Source organism: Pogona vitticeps, chromosome 2, assembly GCF_051106095.1.
Source record: "Pogona vitticeps strain Pit_001003342236 chromosome 2, PviZW2.1, whole genome shotgun sequence".
NCBI classification, from domain to species: Eukaryota; Metazoa; Chordata; class Lepidosauria; order Squamata; family Agamidae; genus Pogona; species Pogona vitticeps.
The window spans coordinates 23,711,614-23,728,106 of NC_135784.1; the positions used below are offsets into that span (position 1 = coordinate 23,711,614).

General features: G+C 45.1%; 1 protein-coding gene across 1 annotated transcript in view; it reads left to right on the forward strand.

Moving 5' to 3' along the window:
• LOC110089773 (complement C4) overlaps positions 1 to 16,493 on the forward strand; it is a 78,185-nt gene that overhangs the window by 56,480 nt on the left and 5,212 nt on the right. The window contains exons 31-39 of the mRNA XM_072988536.2: positions 2,463 to 2,522; positions 4,342 to 4,435; positions 6,278 to 6,443; positions 7,723 to 7,813; positions 9,700 to 9,774; positions 10,992 to 11,097; positions 13,018 to 13,107; positions 14,033 to 14,125; positions 15,951 to 16,034. Coding sequence (XP_072844637.2) covers positions 2,463 to 2,522; positions 4,342 to 4,435; positions 6,278 to 6,443; positions 7,723 to 7,813; positions 9,700 to 9,774; positions 10,992 to 11,097; positions 13,018 to 13,107; positions 14,033 to 14,125; positions 15,951 to 16,034 — 859 coding nt within the window. The remainder of the gene's footprint in view (positions 1 to 2,462; positions 2,523 to 4,341; positions 4,436 to 6,277; positions 6,444 to 7,722; positions 7,814 to 9,699; positions 9,775 to 10,991; positions 11,098 to 13,017; positions 13,108 to 14,032; positions 14,126 to 15,950; positions 16,035 to 16,493) is intronic.

Genomic DNA, 16,493 nt, shown 5'->3' on the forward strand with positions numbered 1-16,493 from the left:
CTGCCCGTTTGATATTTCTGGTGGATACCAGCAGCCCCCCCCCTTTTTGTGGGGGCTTTGTCGTCACCTTTGTGTGTAGTTCACATATTTAATTATAATCTACTTAAAAGTGCTTTCTGTTGTTTTGAAAAAACCCCAGAGCAGTGGCCAACAAAACTGAGCAATAATGTAATGAATCAGCGAAATAGTCAAATATTTTAATAAAACGGCTGGTGGGCTAACTGGTAGGTTTAGCAATCAGGAAAAAGGCAGGACTGATTTTTCTATGCAGGGGCATCTTCTTAAGTCCCTCAAAATGGAGTTCGGAAAGATTACTTTTTTAAAAATCTGGTCTTTTAAAAATATATAATATATTGAAAGATGATGTTTGCATAAAAAATATAAATATAATCATTTTGTGAATTGAAAGGAGGAAGGATATGCTAACTCAGAGGTAAAGATAGATTAAGGCTTATGCACAATAAGAGGAACAGACCGAACAGCTATAAAAGGGCTCAATAATAGCTTTCATAAAAATATATAAAGGAAAGTAAGCCAAAAATCACACACCCTCCGGTGTCTATATACTAATGCTAGGAGTATGGGAAACAAACAAGAAGAACTGGAAATCTTAGTTCAGGAGGGTAAATATGACTTGATAGGGAGACAAGAGGGCCTTCTTAAATGAACAGTGCAAAGAAATAGAGGAAAATAATAGAAAGGAAAAAACCAGAGATCTGTTTAAGAAAATTGGAGATACGAGTACTGTATTAAAGGAATATTTTGTGCAAAAATGGACATGATAAAGGACAAAAAATAGTAGGGAACGTATAGAAGCAGAAGACATCAAGAAGAGGTGGCAAGAATACACAGAGGAATTATACCAGAAAGATCTGGATGTCCCGGACAACCCAGATAGTATGGTTGCTGACCTTGAGCCAGACATCCTGGAGAGTGAAGTCAAGTGGGCCTTAGAAAGCCTGGCTAACAACAAGGCCAGTGGAGGTGATGGCATTCCAGTTGAAAAATTTAAAATTTTAAAAGAGGACGCTGTGAAGGTACTACACTCGATATGCCAGCAAGTATGGAAAACTCAGCAGTGGCCAGAGGACTGGAAAAGATCAGTCTACATCCCAATCCCAAAGAAGGGCAGTGCCAAAGAATGCTCCAACTACCGTACAATTGCACTCATTTCACACACTAGCAAGGTTTTGCTCAAAATCCTTCAACTGAAGCGCAACAGCAAAAAAAAAAAAAAAAAAAAAAAAAACAAGATCATGGCCACTGGCCCCATCACCTCCTGGCAAACAGAAGGGGAAGACATAGAGGTGGTGACAGATTTTACTTTATTGGGCTCCGTGATCCCTGCAGATGGTGACAGCAGCCATGAAATTAAAAGACGCCTGCTTCTTGGGAGGAAAGCGATAAGAAACCTAGACAGCATCTTAAAAAGCAGAGACCTCACCTTGCCAACAGAAGTCCGCATAGTCAAAGCTATGGTTTTTCCAGTAGTGATGTATGGAAGTGAGAACTGGACCATAAAGAAGGCTGACCGCCAAAGAATTGATGCTTTTGAATTGTGGTGCTGGAGAAGGCTCTTGAGAGTCCCCTGGACTGCAAGGAGAACAAACCTATCCATTCTGAAGGAAATCAACCCTGAGTGCTCACTGGAAGGACAGATCCTGAAGCTGAGGCTCCAGTACTTTGGCCATTTCATGAGTCTTTTCTCCAGAGAGAAGATTCACTGGAAAAGACGCTGATGTTAGGAAAGGGTGAAAGCAAGAGGAGAAGGGGACGACAGAGGACGAGATGGATGGACAGTGTCATCGAAGCTATCAACATGACTTTGACACAACTCTGGGAGGCAGTGGAAGATAGGAGGGCCTGGCGTGCTCTGGTCCATGGGGTCACGAAGAGTCGGACATGACTAAACAACTAATAAACAAACAACACTTCAGTGATATTCCAGGAGCTTCATGGCACAGTAGTTAAACTGCAGTCCTGCAGTCAAGACTCTGCTTACAACCTGAGTTCAGTCTCAACAGGCTCCAGTAACTGGCTTGAGGTTACTCAGCCTTCCATCCTTCCAAGGTTGTTAAGTTGAGTACGCAGCTCCCTGGGGGTGGGGTGGGGCAATGTGTAGCCTGCCTAACCTTATGTTGGTCCATGAGTCTGGGAATATTTGCTAGATTGCAAGTGTTATGAGGGGCTTTTTAAAAATATGTTTAGTTATCTTAATCTATGTTGCATAGTTGCTGTTTTTCGGAAGCCGCCCAGAGTAATTGTTTGTCTACTAGATGGGAGAGGTATAAGTGTAAATAAATAAACGATCCAGTGTAAACTGCCCAGAGAGTGCTTGTAAGCGTTATAAGGCAGTCAGTATATAAGCAGCACATTTTGCATTGCTTTTTCCTTCTCTTTATTTGGAGTGGTTACTCGGTTCCTTCTTTGTTCTTTTTTTTTTTACATTTTCCATTCTTTAGTTTCCTATGGGAACCGACATTCATGTAGATGTGAAAGGGAAAGGCAGAGGGACCCTGACCGTGAGTAACTTCATACTTTTAAAAAATTTAAACCATAAGCTAGTGTTTTCCTTTTCTGTTTATTGGAATGTATGGTGGCAGGACGAGTTTTCTTCACCTCTCGTCTCACAACAACCTTGTGATATAGGCTGGGCTGAGAGATGTTCCCTGGCCCATCACACACACACACCCCACCAAAGTTAGCTCTGCAGCTGAGCAAGGCCTTCCTGGTCCACATCCTGAACATCCAGTCCTCGGAGTTGTTGCTTACATTGTTCCAATGCCTTCATGATATCATGCTGGTGCTTGCTTCCCCCCTTCCTTCCCCCATCATCTCCTCAAAACGGCTGCCTCTTCCATTGCCCCAGTCTCCAACTCCTTCCCACAATTACGAGCTTTCTGATTTGCTCTATTTGTCATTCCGTGAGCTTTGGGACAGAAGATGATGCTGTTCAGGAGAGGCGGCCAGTTGTACTGGCCAGCAGATTCTGGGAGTTGTACTCCAAAGTTTGTAACCGGTTGTGTCTCCCGTTTGCACGAGTGTCTGTGTATTTACAGAGCTCCCCTCTCAGAAGGCTCCAGCATCATTGTGCAGGCCATTTTTCCCTTTGTGGGTGCAAAGTGGTGTAAAGGTCTCTTCGAAACACTGCAAACCAACATCCCTGTGCTAGTAAGGGGTTTCTTCTCCATCAGCATTTAAATGGGTTTGTTCTTTTTCCATGCCACCAAGGCAGAACCGAATTACAGCAAATTATTTAAGGGATGGTTTTGCCACTTCTGCTCCCCCGTGAGCTTCAATGGCTGAGCGGGGATTCAAATCTGATCTCCAGAATTCAAGTCCGCCACTACACCACATTGAGTATCTACAGTTGGATTTAGGCTCCCTTCAAAAGTAACTTTTCAGAACTGTACAATTGTAAGGGGACACTGTCCTTATTGATTGATCAATTTAAATTATTTATATGCTGCCTTTCTCCTCATAGGGGACCCAAGGCGGCTCATAACAAATAAAATAGGATTGTTTGAAAAATTATATAAATATCACAATTAAAAAAAAACAAAGTTACATTATGATTAAAACAATCAAGTATAAACACAATTTAAAAATATTTCAAAAATTTAAGTTAAAAGCCAGCATTCCTGAAGTATCGTATTTTCCATGTATAAGACACCACCATGTATAAGATGCTCCCCAAAATTTCTTTCTTTACAAGAAAGTGGAGGGGGGAAAAGGCAGGGATCAAAGCGCTTCGATCCCTCTCCCCTTACTTCCGTGTATAAAAAGACCCTCAATTTTTCCTCTAATTATTTTGAGGGAAAGTATTGTTTTCTACACAGGAAAATGTGGTAACTTGCTGCTTAAAGGCTTGCCTGAAGAGGAAGGTCTTTGATAATGAAAGGACGAGAGGGAGGGGGTCAACCTGGCTTCTGTGGGCAATGCATTCCAAAGCCTGGGGCAGCCACTGAGAAGGACTTCCTCTCTCATGTCCTCACCAAATGAACTCAGGAAGGTGATGGGATCAAGAGAAAGGCCTCCCGAAGAGATCTTAAAAGCTGAGAAGGCTCATAGGGGGTGATATGATCCTTCAGATAGCCTGGACCCAAGCCATATAGGGCTTTATAGATCATGACCAGCACTTTGAAGCCCTATATGGCTTGGGTCTTGGCTGTTTGGAGGCTCGTGTCACCCCATATGAGCCTTCTTGACTTCTATTTTTGTTCTGCTGAAACAGTTCAGTGGTTTAGGCACTTGTCCCTCCTTGACAGGGGCTGGACTTGACCATCCTCAGGGCCCCTTCTAGCTCTGCAGTTCTAAGATGATGATTATGATTACCTGCAGGTCCTGAAGCAGTTTAGCATCTTGCATATGAGCAATGCTTCGTGCCAAGCCCTCCAGTTAGAGGTGACCACAAGTGGCTCAGTTCAACGCGAACGTAAGTATCAGCCGCAGGGACTAAATACCCTTTTGAAATATGATATTCTTCCCTCACTCCTAGTCTGGTTTTGATGCTGTAACCAAGAGTCTATCTTTGTTGAATGAATCATTAAATCAACCTTTCCAAACTTGGTGAAAACCTGCATTATTTTGTGACTGTGATTCCATTGCCAGGCTGACTGGAGATGATGGAGATTGTAATCCAAGAAGGGTTGATCTCCAGAGGTGTGGGAACTAGAGATGGGGACGACTCACCATTTCGGCAAGTCGTCCTGCTTTGTGATTCGTCAAAGTTGACGAATCATGAAGCACGAAGCTCCCCCCCTTGAACCAATGAAGCACGAATTTATTCGTCGATTCATAGGGGGTTATTTTAAAAACCTGACCCCCCCCCACATCGCCATCCCCCCTGCTGCCCCCCAACGACCATCCCTGACTGTAATTGCCAGCGCTGCCATCTCCAGCTGGCCTCTGCAGCCACTGCCTGTAGAAAGGGGCACTGGCTGCCCTTTGCAAAGATGACGGCTGTGGCTTCATTTAGGGTAAGAGAGCTGCAGCTGCCATCTTTGCAAAGGGCAGCCTGGATTCTCTTAGCCTGCCTATGGCAGCTAAATTAAGGAAGGAGGCAGGGGATAGGCTGTGGGGGTGGGTAGGCAGAATGGGAAAGCCATAGGAAGAGAGGGAAGGCTTGTTTTCCCTCTGTTAGTATGAGGGACAAATAAAAATGTCCCTTCATATTCATCGGGGTCTCTGGAACTCACGAATATGAAGAGATGAATATTTAACAAATCAGCGATTTCTGACGAATATCGTGATCCTTTTTTTTTTATTTGTCCCCATGTCTGGTGGGAACCATACACACCTATCCTTGGGCTTTACACCTGCTCCTCTGCCCCAATTCCCATTTTTTAAATCTTTGCACAAAAATGGAGAGGCGGGTTACTGAAAAGAGCTCCCACACAACCATTATGAGTCAAAAGGAAACGTTTTTAAAATGTGCAAGTTTGGAGGGGGTGCTGCTCCCTCCTCCAGAATGACCAAAATGTTTCATATGACTTTTTTCACTAACAAAACATTTTTTTAAAAAATTAATTTGGTGGGTTGCTTTTGGGAAGTGCTAGGGGCCACATTTGGATCCCTGCATGTGACCCACAGATCATCTGTTGCCCTTCCAAGAAATCATAGTTCAACACTGGGAGACATGAAATGCTTTTGCTGTGGCAATCAGGTACTCCAGACACTTAAGGAACTACCTCCTCTAATGATGGGTTATCAAAGGAACAAACACCATTCTGAGAGATGGTAAACGCACGCAGTCCTAAAGACCCAGTCGGAGCAGTAACGCTCTGTCATTCCCTCATGGGCATGGAGGATACAGCCACCGTATTAGAAAGAAATGTTAAGGAAATGTGTGGGAAAATTATGTTTTAGGGGTGTTGTAATTCCCAGAATTCCTCACCCTGGGAGTTGTAGTGCTAGGAAATACCATTTCTTAGGGAGAACAGGACCTGGGACAAACAGCTCTACATAGTCTTCACTCTTTTTCCATCCTGGTTGTGGAACTGCTGGATAGCTCAGTGGTCTAGCTCTCTGTTTGCAGAGCTAGAGGTTGGGAGTTCGATTCCCCACGGAGCCTCCTTGACAGGGGCTGGACTCTGTGATCTGCGGGGGCCCTCCTAGCTCTGCAGTTCTAAGATTTATAACCAAAAGCGTTTTTCCCTGAAGTCTCTCCACTCTAATTTGTCTTCCCAGTCAGTCAGAATCTGGCAAACCATTTTAGCATTCCTGTCCCTCATTCCAAGGGTCCCTATTGTTTTGTTTTGCTTCTTCTTTCCAACAGCGGAGATATACGAATACTACTATGAATACGAGGATGAATCCGAAGCCCAGCCCGCCGACCAACCGTTGTCGCCTATTGGCTTGTTTGATGCCCGGCGCCGGCGCCGAAGAGAAGCCAAAGACCCCGGGCAACCTCGACGAGACATCACCTACAACGTCTGCTTCTGGTGAGTTAGGAGTTCCAGTACCATCCTTTGCACCTGGGGCGCGATGAGTCTCGTCGTGTTTCGGAAACCAGGCCAGGTTGGGGCTTGGTCAGTATTTTGAGGGGAGGCCAGAAAGAAATAGTAAGGATTTCCAGATAAGGCTGGAAAACCTGGAAAGCCCTTGAGGCTAATCAGAGTCCACCACAGCCAATCAGAGATGAGCCCCTTACCTGACTCGTTAGATAAAGTAGCTAATTTTGTTCTTCAGGCCTTGGTTCCAAGCAGAGAAAAACTTTTATTTCAGAGGGGTTGTTGTGGGAGGTAGAACTTCCTGTCTGGATGTGTGTGGGCAGTCACAGCATCATCTTAATCATTTTAGAATTGCAGAGCTGGAAGTGATCCTAATGTTGCTGAAGATCATCCTGCACTATCCCTACAGGCCGCTGATTCACTGAGTGGTTGTAGGACTAGCCTGAAATGGCACACAGCTCTCTGGCAGCGTTTTATTAGTCATTTCCTAACTTGGGTCCCCAGAGGTTCTTGGACTACAACTCCCAGAAGCCTTTACCACTAGCTGTGCAGGCAAGGCCTTCCGGGAGTTGAAGTCCAAGAACCTCTAGAGACTCTATTGCTACCTATTAATATATATTTTGAATTGTTTTTATTTTGTATGTTGTGAGCTGCCCAGAGTAGACTACAGTCGTGCCCCGCTTTACGATTACCCCGTTTAACGACGAATCCACTTGACAGTGAGGTTTTTGCGATCGCTTCTGCGATCACAAAATGATGGTTTGAATGGGGTTTTTCCGCTTTGCGATGATCAGTTCCCTTCTTCGGGAACCGATTTTCGCTTTATGACGATCAAAAACAGCTGATCGTCGGGTTTCAAAATGGCCGCCCACTGTGCTTAGGGACGGATTCCTCGCTGCACAGGCACTGAAAATTGCTGCCCCTATGGATGATCTTTGCTGGAGGGTGAGTTTTCAGCCCATTGGAATGCATTGATCGGGTTTTCAATGCATTTCAACGGGCTGTTTTATTTCGCTTTACGACGTTTTCGCTCTACAGCGATTTCGCTGGAACAAATTAACGTCATAAAGCAAGGCAGCACTGTATGTTTATATGGGCAGCATATAAATGCAATCAATCAATCAATCAATCAATCAATCAATCAATCAATAAAACAATAACCAGCCTCAGCTACACTCTGCGCTACACTGACTCTTGACAAAAGGGTGGAAATCTTTCCTTTCAACTTTCTCCTTCATTCTCGCCCCCCCCCCAATTCCATTCCCTACAGGAGGCAACGTGGGAGTCACATCACAGGCATGGTGATCGTTGACATCACTTTGCTCAGCGGCTTCCAACCCGACGAAGGTGACCTTAACCAGGTAGCTGTTCTGGAGGAGATGGCAAAAGAGAGTGCCCAGGCGAGGGTTCAAGCCAGCCTTTTGCACTGTCAACCCTTCTGATCGCCAGACTCTGATGCTCTTAGGAGGAGATTCTCTGTTTTGTTGAACACAAAAGGGTAGAAAACACAGAGCATGGCTCTGCCGCCCTGCACGAACCTCCAGCTTGTGTCAACTAGATACAGCGCCACTGAAAGCTGTAGGGACTCTGTGTGCATCCACCGGCAACAGGACAACCACAAACACAAGGGGGCCACTGTGCATGTGGTGAAAGGAAATAAGTTTTTAAATTCATTCATTCATTTTTACCCCACTTTTCTCCTAAAGGCCGCTTACATCATTAAAAACACAGTATTAAAAGCTAGAAACAATCAGTCATTCAAGATCACCAGGCGCAATTTCAGAGTCCTAGCTTTCCCCTGGACTGCAAGGAGAACAAACCTATCCATTCTGAAGAAAATCAACTCCAAGTGCTCACTGGAAGGACAGATCCTGAAGCTGAGGCTCCAGTACTTTGGCCATCTCATGAGAAGAGAAGACTCCCTGGAAAAGACTTTGATGTTGGGAAAGTGTGAAGGGTTGATTTCCTTCAGAACGAATAGGTTTGTTCTCCTTGCAGTCCAGGGGACTCTCAAGAGCCTCCTCCAGCACCACAATTCAAAATCATCAATTCTTCAGCGGTCAGCTTTCTTTATGGTCCAGTTCTCACTTCCATACATCACTACAGGAAAAAACATTTTGCAGTAACTTTCATTAAAATGAATGAATTGCACATTATCACATTTCATTAATAGTGTGCTTCCAAGCTCTATCGTAATTCATGTAAGGCTGCAGTATAATGGGTAGTCTTCCGCATAGACTTCTTAATTGGGTGAAATGCTTTAATTTAAGCCTCTGTAAGAAATAATTTAATCCAGTTATTAGTTGCATAGACAGTTCAGTTTTCAGTCTGAAACCCTGGAATGTTTGGAGCAGTATGTATTATCTAGAAGGGATCCAGATTTTATCAGATTTGTTTTTCATAGAGTTTCTGAGTTATTTTTAAATTTTATCCTATACTTTGAACCACAAAAAGGTGGTTCAAATTGGCATAATTTTCTGCAATTATTCTTCGCCTGCTGTTTCCTTTTCAATAGTTCCCTTGAAAAGGATGGACAACCTCCAGAGGTTCACGGGCTCATCCCTGAACCTTGGAAGGCCTTGTCTGCTCCGATAACCCTCACTCCAGATGTTTATTTTATTTTTTTACAGAAATTTGAGTTTAAAGAAAAATGTACTGAAGAAACGCCTTCTTGATTCCCCCCCCCCCAGTGGCCAAAGACACCGTTTAAAATAATTAAAAGAAAAGTTTTGGCAGTGTAGTGCATGACAAAATCACCCCGAGAGAACAAAAGGGAACCTCATTTTTTGACCACCATCACCCCCATTTTTCCCCATTAAAAAGCAAATGAGATGGGAGTGCTTAAGAGGTACATTTGTGGGGCCCTGGCAGTTTGCATAGCCCATGGGCCCCCCATGCCACCCATTCTGTAGAATGCATTTCAGAGAGGTCATTTGCTTGTGGCCCAGGAATGGGAACCTTATTCTACCTATTTTATTAATTTTTTTACATGTATAGCCCATCTTTCCTCAGCTGAGTTCAAGACTGCATACATGTCTCTCTCCTATTTATCTTCCCCACCATCCCACAAAATCCTGTGAAGCTGTTTAGCCTGAGAGAGGCTGACTCCCCTGTCCACTTGGTGCCTCAGAGAGGACTGGAACCTTGATCTCCCAAAACCCGCAGTCCAACATTGTAACCATGAGCCTCACCCCACTTGCCTGCACTTTCCCCTCATGTCTTCTCTTCCTCTCACCCATCTTTTCAGCTGCGAGATGTCCCTGAGCGATACATCAGCCACTGGGAGATTCAAGGACGACGGCTGCTTCTCTACATCGACTCGGTGAGAGGAACATGCAGGGCAACGTTTATTGTCCCTTTGGACCGTGGTCTCCAACCTTGGGTCACCCAGATGTTCTTGGACTGCAACTCCCAGAACCTGCATTTAGAACAGCTGGTGGTGAAGGCTTCTGGGAATTGCAGTCCAAGTACAGCTGGGTGACCCGAGGTGGGGAACCACTGACTTGGGAGATTATTGGCAGAGAGCATATGCCTTTCTATATGGTATTGGAGCACAACTCCCATCATTTCTAGCCAGCATCGCTAAGGATGAGGATTATGGGAATTGCAAAGCAATCAGTGTCTGGAAGACTGAATTTTGGCTCCCTGTGACTTTATTCCATTTTTAAAAACCCCTTTCTTTCCAGGGAGCTTAACATGGTGTATGTGGCTGTGTTCCACTTCATGCATGCTACAGACCTCTGAAGGTGTCAGTAAATGACAAAGCCATGCTTGCTGCCGTGTGTGTGTGTGTGTGTTATTCCGGGTGCCAAAAAGTAACTTTTTAAAGCTCTGTCTCTGGTCAGTACAGACTGAGAAGTGATCAGTGTTGAGGTCCAGCACATGATGGAGGACGCCAGTTTGAGGGACGCTGAACTACTGGTTAAGTTATTCCTGTCATTTTCCCATGAGGGTCAGATTCTTCCTTTCTGGATTCAGACACTGATGTGGAAAATGGGATGTGTGTTTAACTGCTCCGTCCCCAGTGGAGTACCAAGCTGCAACCCCCAGCACTAATACATGGTTGCTGTTTGCATGGGATTATTTCTCCCCTCCATGAATGCAAATATCTTCAGTGGCAGAGCACATGCTTTATACTAGCCTTCAGTGGCCCCCTAGTGCCTTTCTAGATGGGTTTCACTACCAATTCCATCATCCACAGTATCTTAACATGTCTGCATAAAGGGGAGAGCCCCCTGTGCAAGATCTGTTCTGGGTCTCCGCCTACCACTATACTGGCTTCTCCCTCTCTCACCCCATATATGGGGAAACATGGGAGCTGTAGTCCTAAAAACTAACTTCTCCAAACTTTGAGTCTCACTCCATATGAGAAGCTCCGTTTGCACAATCAGTGTTGATGTTCTTGTTTGTGTTATAGGCTTGTTTAGTTTTTAAACAAATTGATTTTATTGTTACTCTTTGGCTGCCAACTGCTTCAAGGTTTAGAAAAGGAAAGAGATGTAATTGAAGAAGAAAATAATTAAGTATCCTTGTGAATAGGTGCCAGAATCGGATCGTGAATGCTTAGCATTTAAAGCAAGACAGATGGTGCCTGTGGGAAAGCTCCAGCCAGCTAGTGCAACCATCTATGACTTCTACGAACCAGGTAAATAGTGGCAGGAAGTTCCACTGTCTACTTTTGATTAGAGCTGAGATTCAGTTGCTGTACTGAGTTCAATTTACTGTGGACCAGAAACACTGTGCATTACACCAGAGATATTATCAGGGAAGCATGGAGAAAGACTTCCCATTAGATAAAAGAAAAGAAAAAAAGAAACTCTTAGCAATATTAATGACAGATGTAAAAGGTGGCAGAAGCAGGGTCAGAAACCTAAATGTGGACTTTCAACAACTTTTATGGAGAAATAAAAGAGAATCATTATATATTGATTCTATATATTCGCCTTTGCAAATATATAGAATCATTATAGTTGAGAAGAAATAGAAGAAACAAACAAACAAACAAGGAAAATAGAGCTTTCTTCCATTAGATCCAAAAAATCAAAAGGAAATTTGTACTCACATTAGAGGTACCATAAGGAATGTTGATAAGAATAATCTGCCTGATAAAAATAAGAAAAAGAAGAGATAGAAACAATGTAGTACTGTACAGAAGAGATGCTAAAAATGACAGATTCCTTTACACAATAATCCTTTGATGAAGAACCTGTAATTTAGAAAGTGAAGCAAAAACCTCTCTCAAAGCAATTGGAGGAAATAGATCACCAGAAATTGACGGAACACCATGGAGATACTTCAGGCTAGAAACAGAGGTCAAGAACACCAATAATACGCTGTTCACAATTATCTTCAATAAAAGAGGTGCTGAAGAACTAATACCATGGTCCAATAGAAAGACAAATAAGCATGTGATCAGATGATGATTTAGCTCACTTATTGGACCACCTATGGCATGGTCTAGTTCCATCTATTTTCCACATATTAGATGATATACAGGAGACATTATTCCGCCCTCTATTTAGCACTGGTTAGACCTCATCTTGAGTTCTGTGTCCAGTTCTGGACATAGCACTTTAAGAAGGATGCTAACAAATTGGAACAAGTTCAGAGGAAGGCAACAAGGATGATCAGGGGGCTAGAAACCAAGCCCAGTGAGGAAAGACTGAAAGAACTGGGCAGGTTTAGCCTTGAGAAAAGAAGACCAAGGAGAGATAGGATAGCACTTTTCAAATACAGTGGTGCCTCGCTTAACGAGCGCACCGTATAACGATGAATCCACATAGCAATCCCTTTTCCGGGATCACTAATGCGGAGGCATAGCGTCGGCCCCAATGGGCGAAACTCGCATAGCGAAGATCGGTAAGCGTTTCACTTACTGATCTTCGCTTTGCGACGCCCGAAAATCAGCTGTTCGGCACCTCCAAAATGGCCGCCGGACACCCGAAATGGCCGCGCGCAGCGTTTTCGCGCCCTCTCCTCGCTTACCGAGGGTGCGAAAATGGCTGCCAGACCCTGGAAACTTCACTAAACGGTGAGTTTTGTGCCGATTTGGAATGCATTAAACGATGTTTAATGCGTTGCAATGGCTTTTTACTTTCCGCTTAGCGAAGTTTTCACATAGCGAAGGTTAATCCGGAACGGATTAACCTCGCTATGCGAGGCACCACTGTACTTGAAAGCAGTCATACAGAGGAGGGACAGGATCTGTTCTCGAATCATCCCAGAGAGCTGGACACCTAATAATGGCTCAAGCTACAGGAAGCCAAATTTAGGCAGAACATTGGGGAAAACATCTTAACTGTTAGAGCAGTACAACAATCGAACCAGTGACCTCAGGAGGGGGTGAGTGCTCCCACACTGGAAGCATCCAAGAGAAAATTGGACAACCAATTTTGGCAGATTTCCTTTGATTTGTGTTCCTGCCTTGAGCAGAGTTTTGGAACCCGGTGGCCTTATCGGCCCCTTGAAAACTCAAGTTATTCTACGATTCAAATGAACTCCCTCAATCAATAAGCATATCTCATGGAAGGTTTGTACACAAACACTTTCTCTATCCTCGGAACAGGCCAGCGCTGCAGCATCTTCTACGGTGCCCCCAACAAGCCCGAGTACGTGTCTGCTTTGTGTTCTGGGGACGTTTGCCAGTGTGCTGAAGGTAAGCCCCCCCCCCCCGAGCTGGCTTTTGGGTCTTGAGGGACTTGGATCAAAGGTGGTTAGCAGGAACCCAGCTCTGAAACCTCAGTGTGGACAGGAATGAGTGGTTTGGGCCGCTTCTGTATAACAGAAGCCAGGGCTGAAGGTAGGTGGAGGACCCCCCGGGTCATAGAGCTGTGCTCGCTCTTGAACGGAAACTTGCCAAGGCCACGCAGGTGACTCGCTCCTAGTTTCAGCGTCACGCGCTTGGGCCCAATGTTGAATTACAGCTCACCAAAAATCTGTGCAGCTGGGCTCTTTCTTCTTGGCTGCGTCCAAGGACAGCAGGTGCGTTCAGCATACCATATATGCCTCTCCTTGAACTATGATCTCTTGCTGCTGGGTTTCCTAGCATTTGGGAGAGGTAGATTCCCCTTTGTCTGTAAGGATGTCCCATCTGTAACTGAACCTGGAAGTGACAACACCACCCATGCTGCCGATGTAGCAGACAGCCCTTTGACGGTGTGTCTCGATCATGTAACCACTTCTCAGAAAGTGGATGATTCCTTGAGGTCCCATCTGCAGCTTCCCCACTTGGCTGACAGCGACGTCACGGGCACTGTCCAATAGGTGTCCACCTCTCTTACTTCTGCTGTCGTCTTCCCTCTAAAATGCCCACGGCAGTTCTATTTCTATTTCCCGTTTCCCAGCTGGGCTCACCCAGGAAAACTGTGCCCCAAAAGACCCCTTTAAGAATCCCAGAATGCCATTCTTGCCCTTTTATGCCTCTGCTTTGAACAGCCGAGGCCATCTAGATTCCTCCATATGCTTCCTGGAGGCATCCGCCGTGTCTGATACCAATCTTGTGCTAATGCATTGGACCCCCCACATACACACATACACAGGAATCTAGATTCAACCACCTCTCTACTCCCTCGCCTGCGCAGGTGCTTGCCCCCGATCAAAGCGGACCCTGGATGATGCCATTACAGAAGAGGCTCGGATGTCGTTTGCTTGCTACAAACCCCGGGTGCATTATGGTAAGAAGAGCAGCTTGGTTCTGGGATCAGAATCCAATTCAAAGCCGCTGTGTTTTCTTTACCTTTGCTAACTTGCCCCAGTTCTGACATAGCTAGGCAGGAAGACACTTCTTCTCTGTGGCCCTTTCACACTGTTTTCATAGTTAGCGGACGATGGATCATTGTGCTGATGGATATAAAGCCTTTAAGAAACAAAATTATTTAATTTGTTTAATAACATGGTTGCCCAGCTTTTTCGAGTGGGAAGGCAGAATGAAAATATCATCAATCAAACATTAGGGCCAGGGTGTCCAGATCTGGACTGTACAGTTGAAGGAGGATATGGAGGAGGTTCAGAGGAGAAATGCCCCAAAGAGCAAAAGGGACGGGGAACCAAGAAGAAGAAGAAGGGAAGTGAAGAGGGCTGAAAAGTGGTATGATAAGGCCATCTTCAAAGACTTGAAACTTGTGGCAGATGGAACTAGCTTGTGTTCTACAGTTCCGGGAGACATGACCCAAAGTGATGGAAGGAGGGAGGGACAGACGGAGGGACGGACAGACAGACTTCTACCCCAGCCATCTAGGGGCAAGCCACAACTTTGGGCAGCTTACCTCCAAGAGAACACATAAAATAAAACATCAAAGGAAAAGAAGACTCCCACCCCTATCATCCGTTTAGTCATCATTTATTTATTTATTTATTTATTCTATTTATATCCCGCCTATCTGGTCAATTACGACCACTCTAGACGACCACTCATAAACATGGAAAACCAAAATCCCAAGATGACTACAATTATAGACCTTTGGTCTAGATGGGCAGGGTAGAAATCCAATAAAATAAATAATATACAATCAGTTTAAAACAATAACACTTGCACTATCTATCTATCTATCTATCTATCTATCTATCTATCTATCTATGTATATGTATGTATGTATATGTATATATGTATATATGTATGTATGTATATGCATATGCATATGCATATGTATGTATATATATATATATATATATATAGAGAGAGAGAGAGAGAGTAGGAAGCGGGTTGTCCAAGGCTTGGCGGAAAAGCCATGTTTTTATTTTGACTTCTGAATGCCGGGGTGGGGAATGGGGGCAGAGGCACCTCGGCTGGTAGTGGATTCCATAACAAGGTGTCCATCCCTGGGAAGAAGGCTCAGTGCCTCATTGTAGATTTACGAGTTTTCCTTGGGGTGGCCCACTGTAACGTCACAGTTTGGGAGCTGCGGGCAGGACGGGTGGGAGATCGAAAGGTTTCAAATTATGAGAAAGGAGATTCCAGTCCAACTTTAGGAATCTCCTTTCTCATAATTTGAGAAATTAGACCACCTGCCTTCTCCCCCCCCCCCCCGCCCCTTGGCATACGCAAGGGCAAGTGGTTGGACTGCCTGCATCCAAAGTGGTGGATCAGAGCCTGGGTGGCCATCCGTCAGGGTTGTTTTAGCTGCACATGTCCTACATTGTGAGCTGGTTGGACCCGACGATCTCGGGTGGGGGAGATCACTTCCAGCATTTTAATTCTGTTGTTCTGTGACCCTCCTCCTTAACTGCAGTTTAAAAGAGATGCAGTGGTGATAATAATCTTAAAAATGGCAGAGCTGGAAGAAACCACATGGATTCCTCAAGTCCAGCCCTTGCTAAGCAGGCACAGTGGAGAATCGAACTCCCAACCTTGGGCTCCACGGCCAGAGACCTAAACCCCTGAGCTATCCAGCAGTTCTATTTCTATGTTCTGTTTAAGAGCTTTTATTCAGTCAACTGAGGCAGGGGAATGACCTCCTTTGCCCGATGGTGCTGACCTCAGTCCGACTTTCCTTCTCGCAGCGTTCCGGGTGCAAGTGGAGCGCGAGAGCCAGGAGAGCGCCTTCCGAGTCTACGATGTGACCATCCTGGAGCCCTTGCAGTTCAGTAAGTGATGCAGTGGGTGGGGATTACACACACACACACATGCACACACACAAGGAAGGATTTATGCCCAAGAGGATCCAAATATAGCCAGCGATGCAGGGCAACCTGCAAACCTCACGCCTCCCCACCCACCCAAAGCCCAATGGTTTGTGGTCCTTGGCTTAAATTTGAAAGTTCTCGGGAAATGGCAAATTCAGATTTCTGGCCAAAAGAAAAGGGGCATCAGGGAGGAAGTGAGATGATAGAAGGAGGGAGAGAAATAGATGAAAGGGGGGGGCTCAGAAAATGGACAGCAGGAAAAAAGCGGGGCCAAGGTGTGGTTGTGCTCCCCACTGGCTTTGCTTCTGCCCATCATCCAGATGTGGCTTTCCCTAAGTTCCCCTGGAGCAGAAGCAACAACAGTTCTGCAGATCTTAGGAGGTGGCCGCCTCTGGCAGCCTTCCTTCACCATTGGGCTCC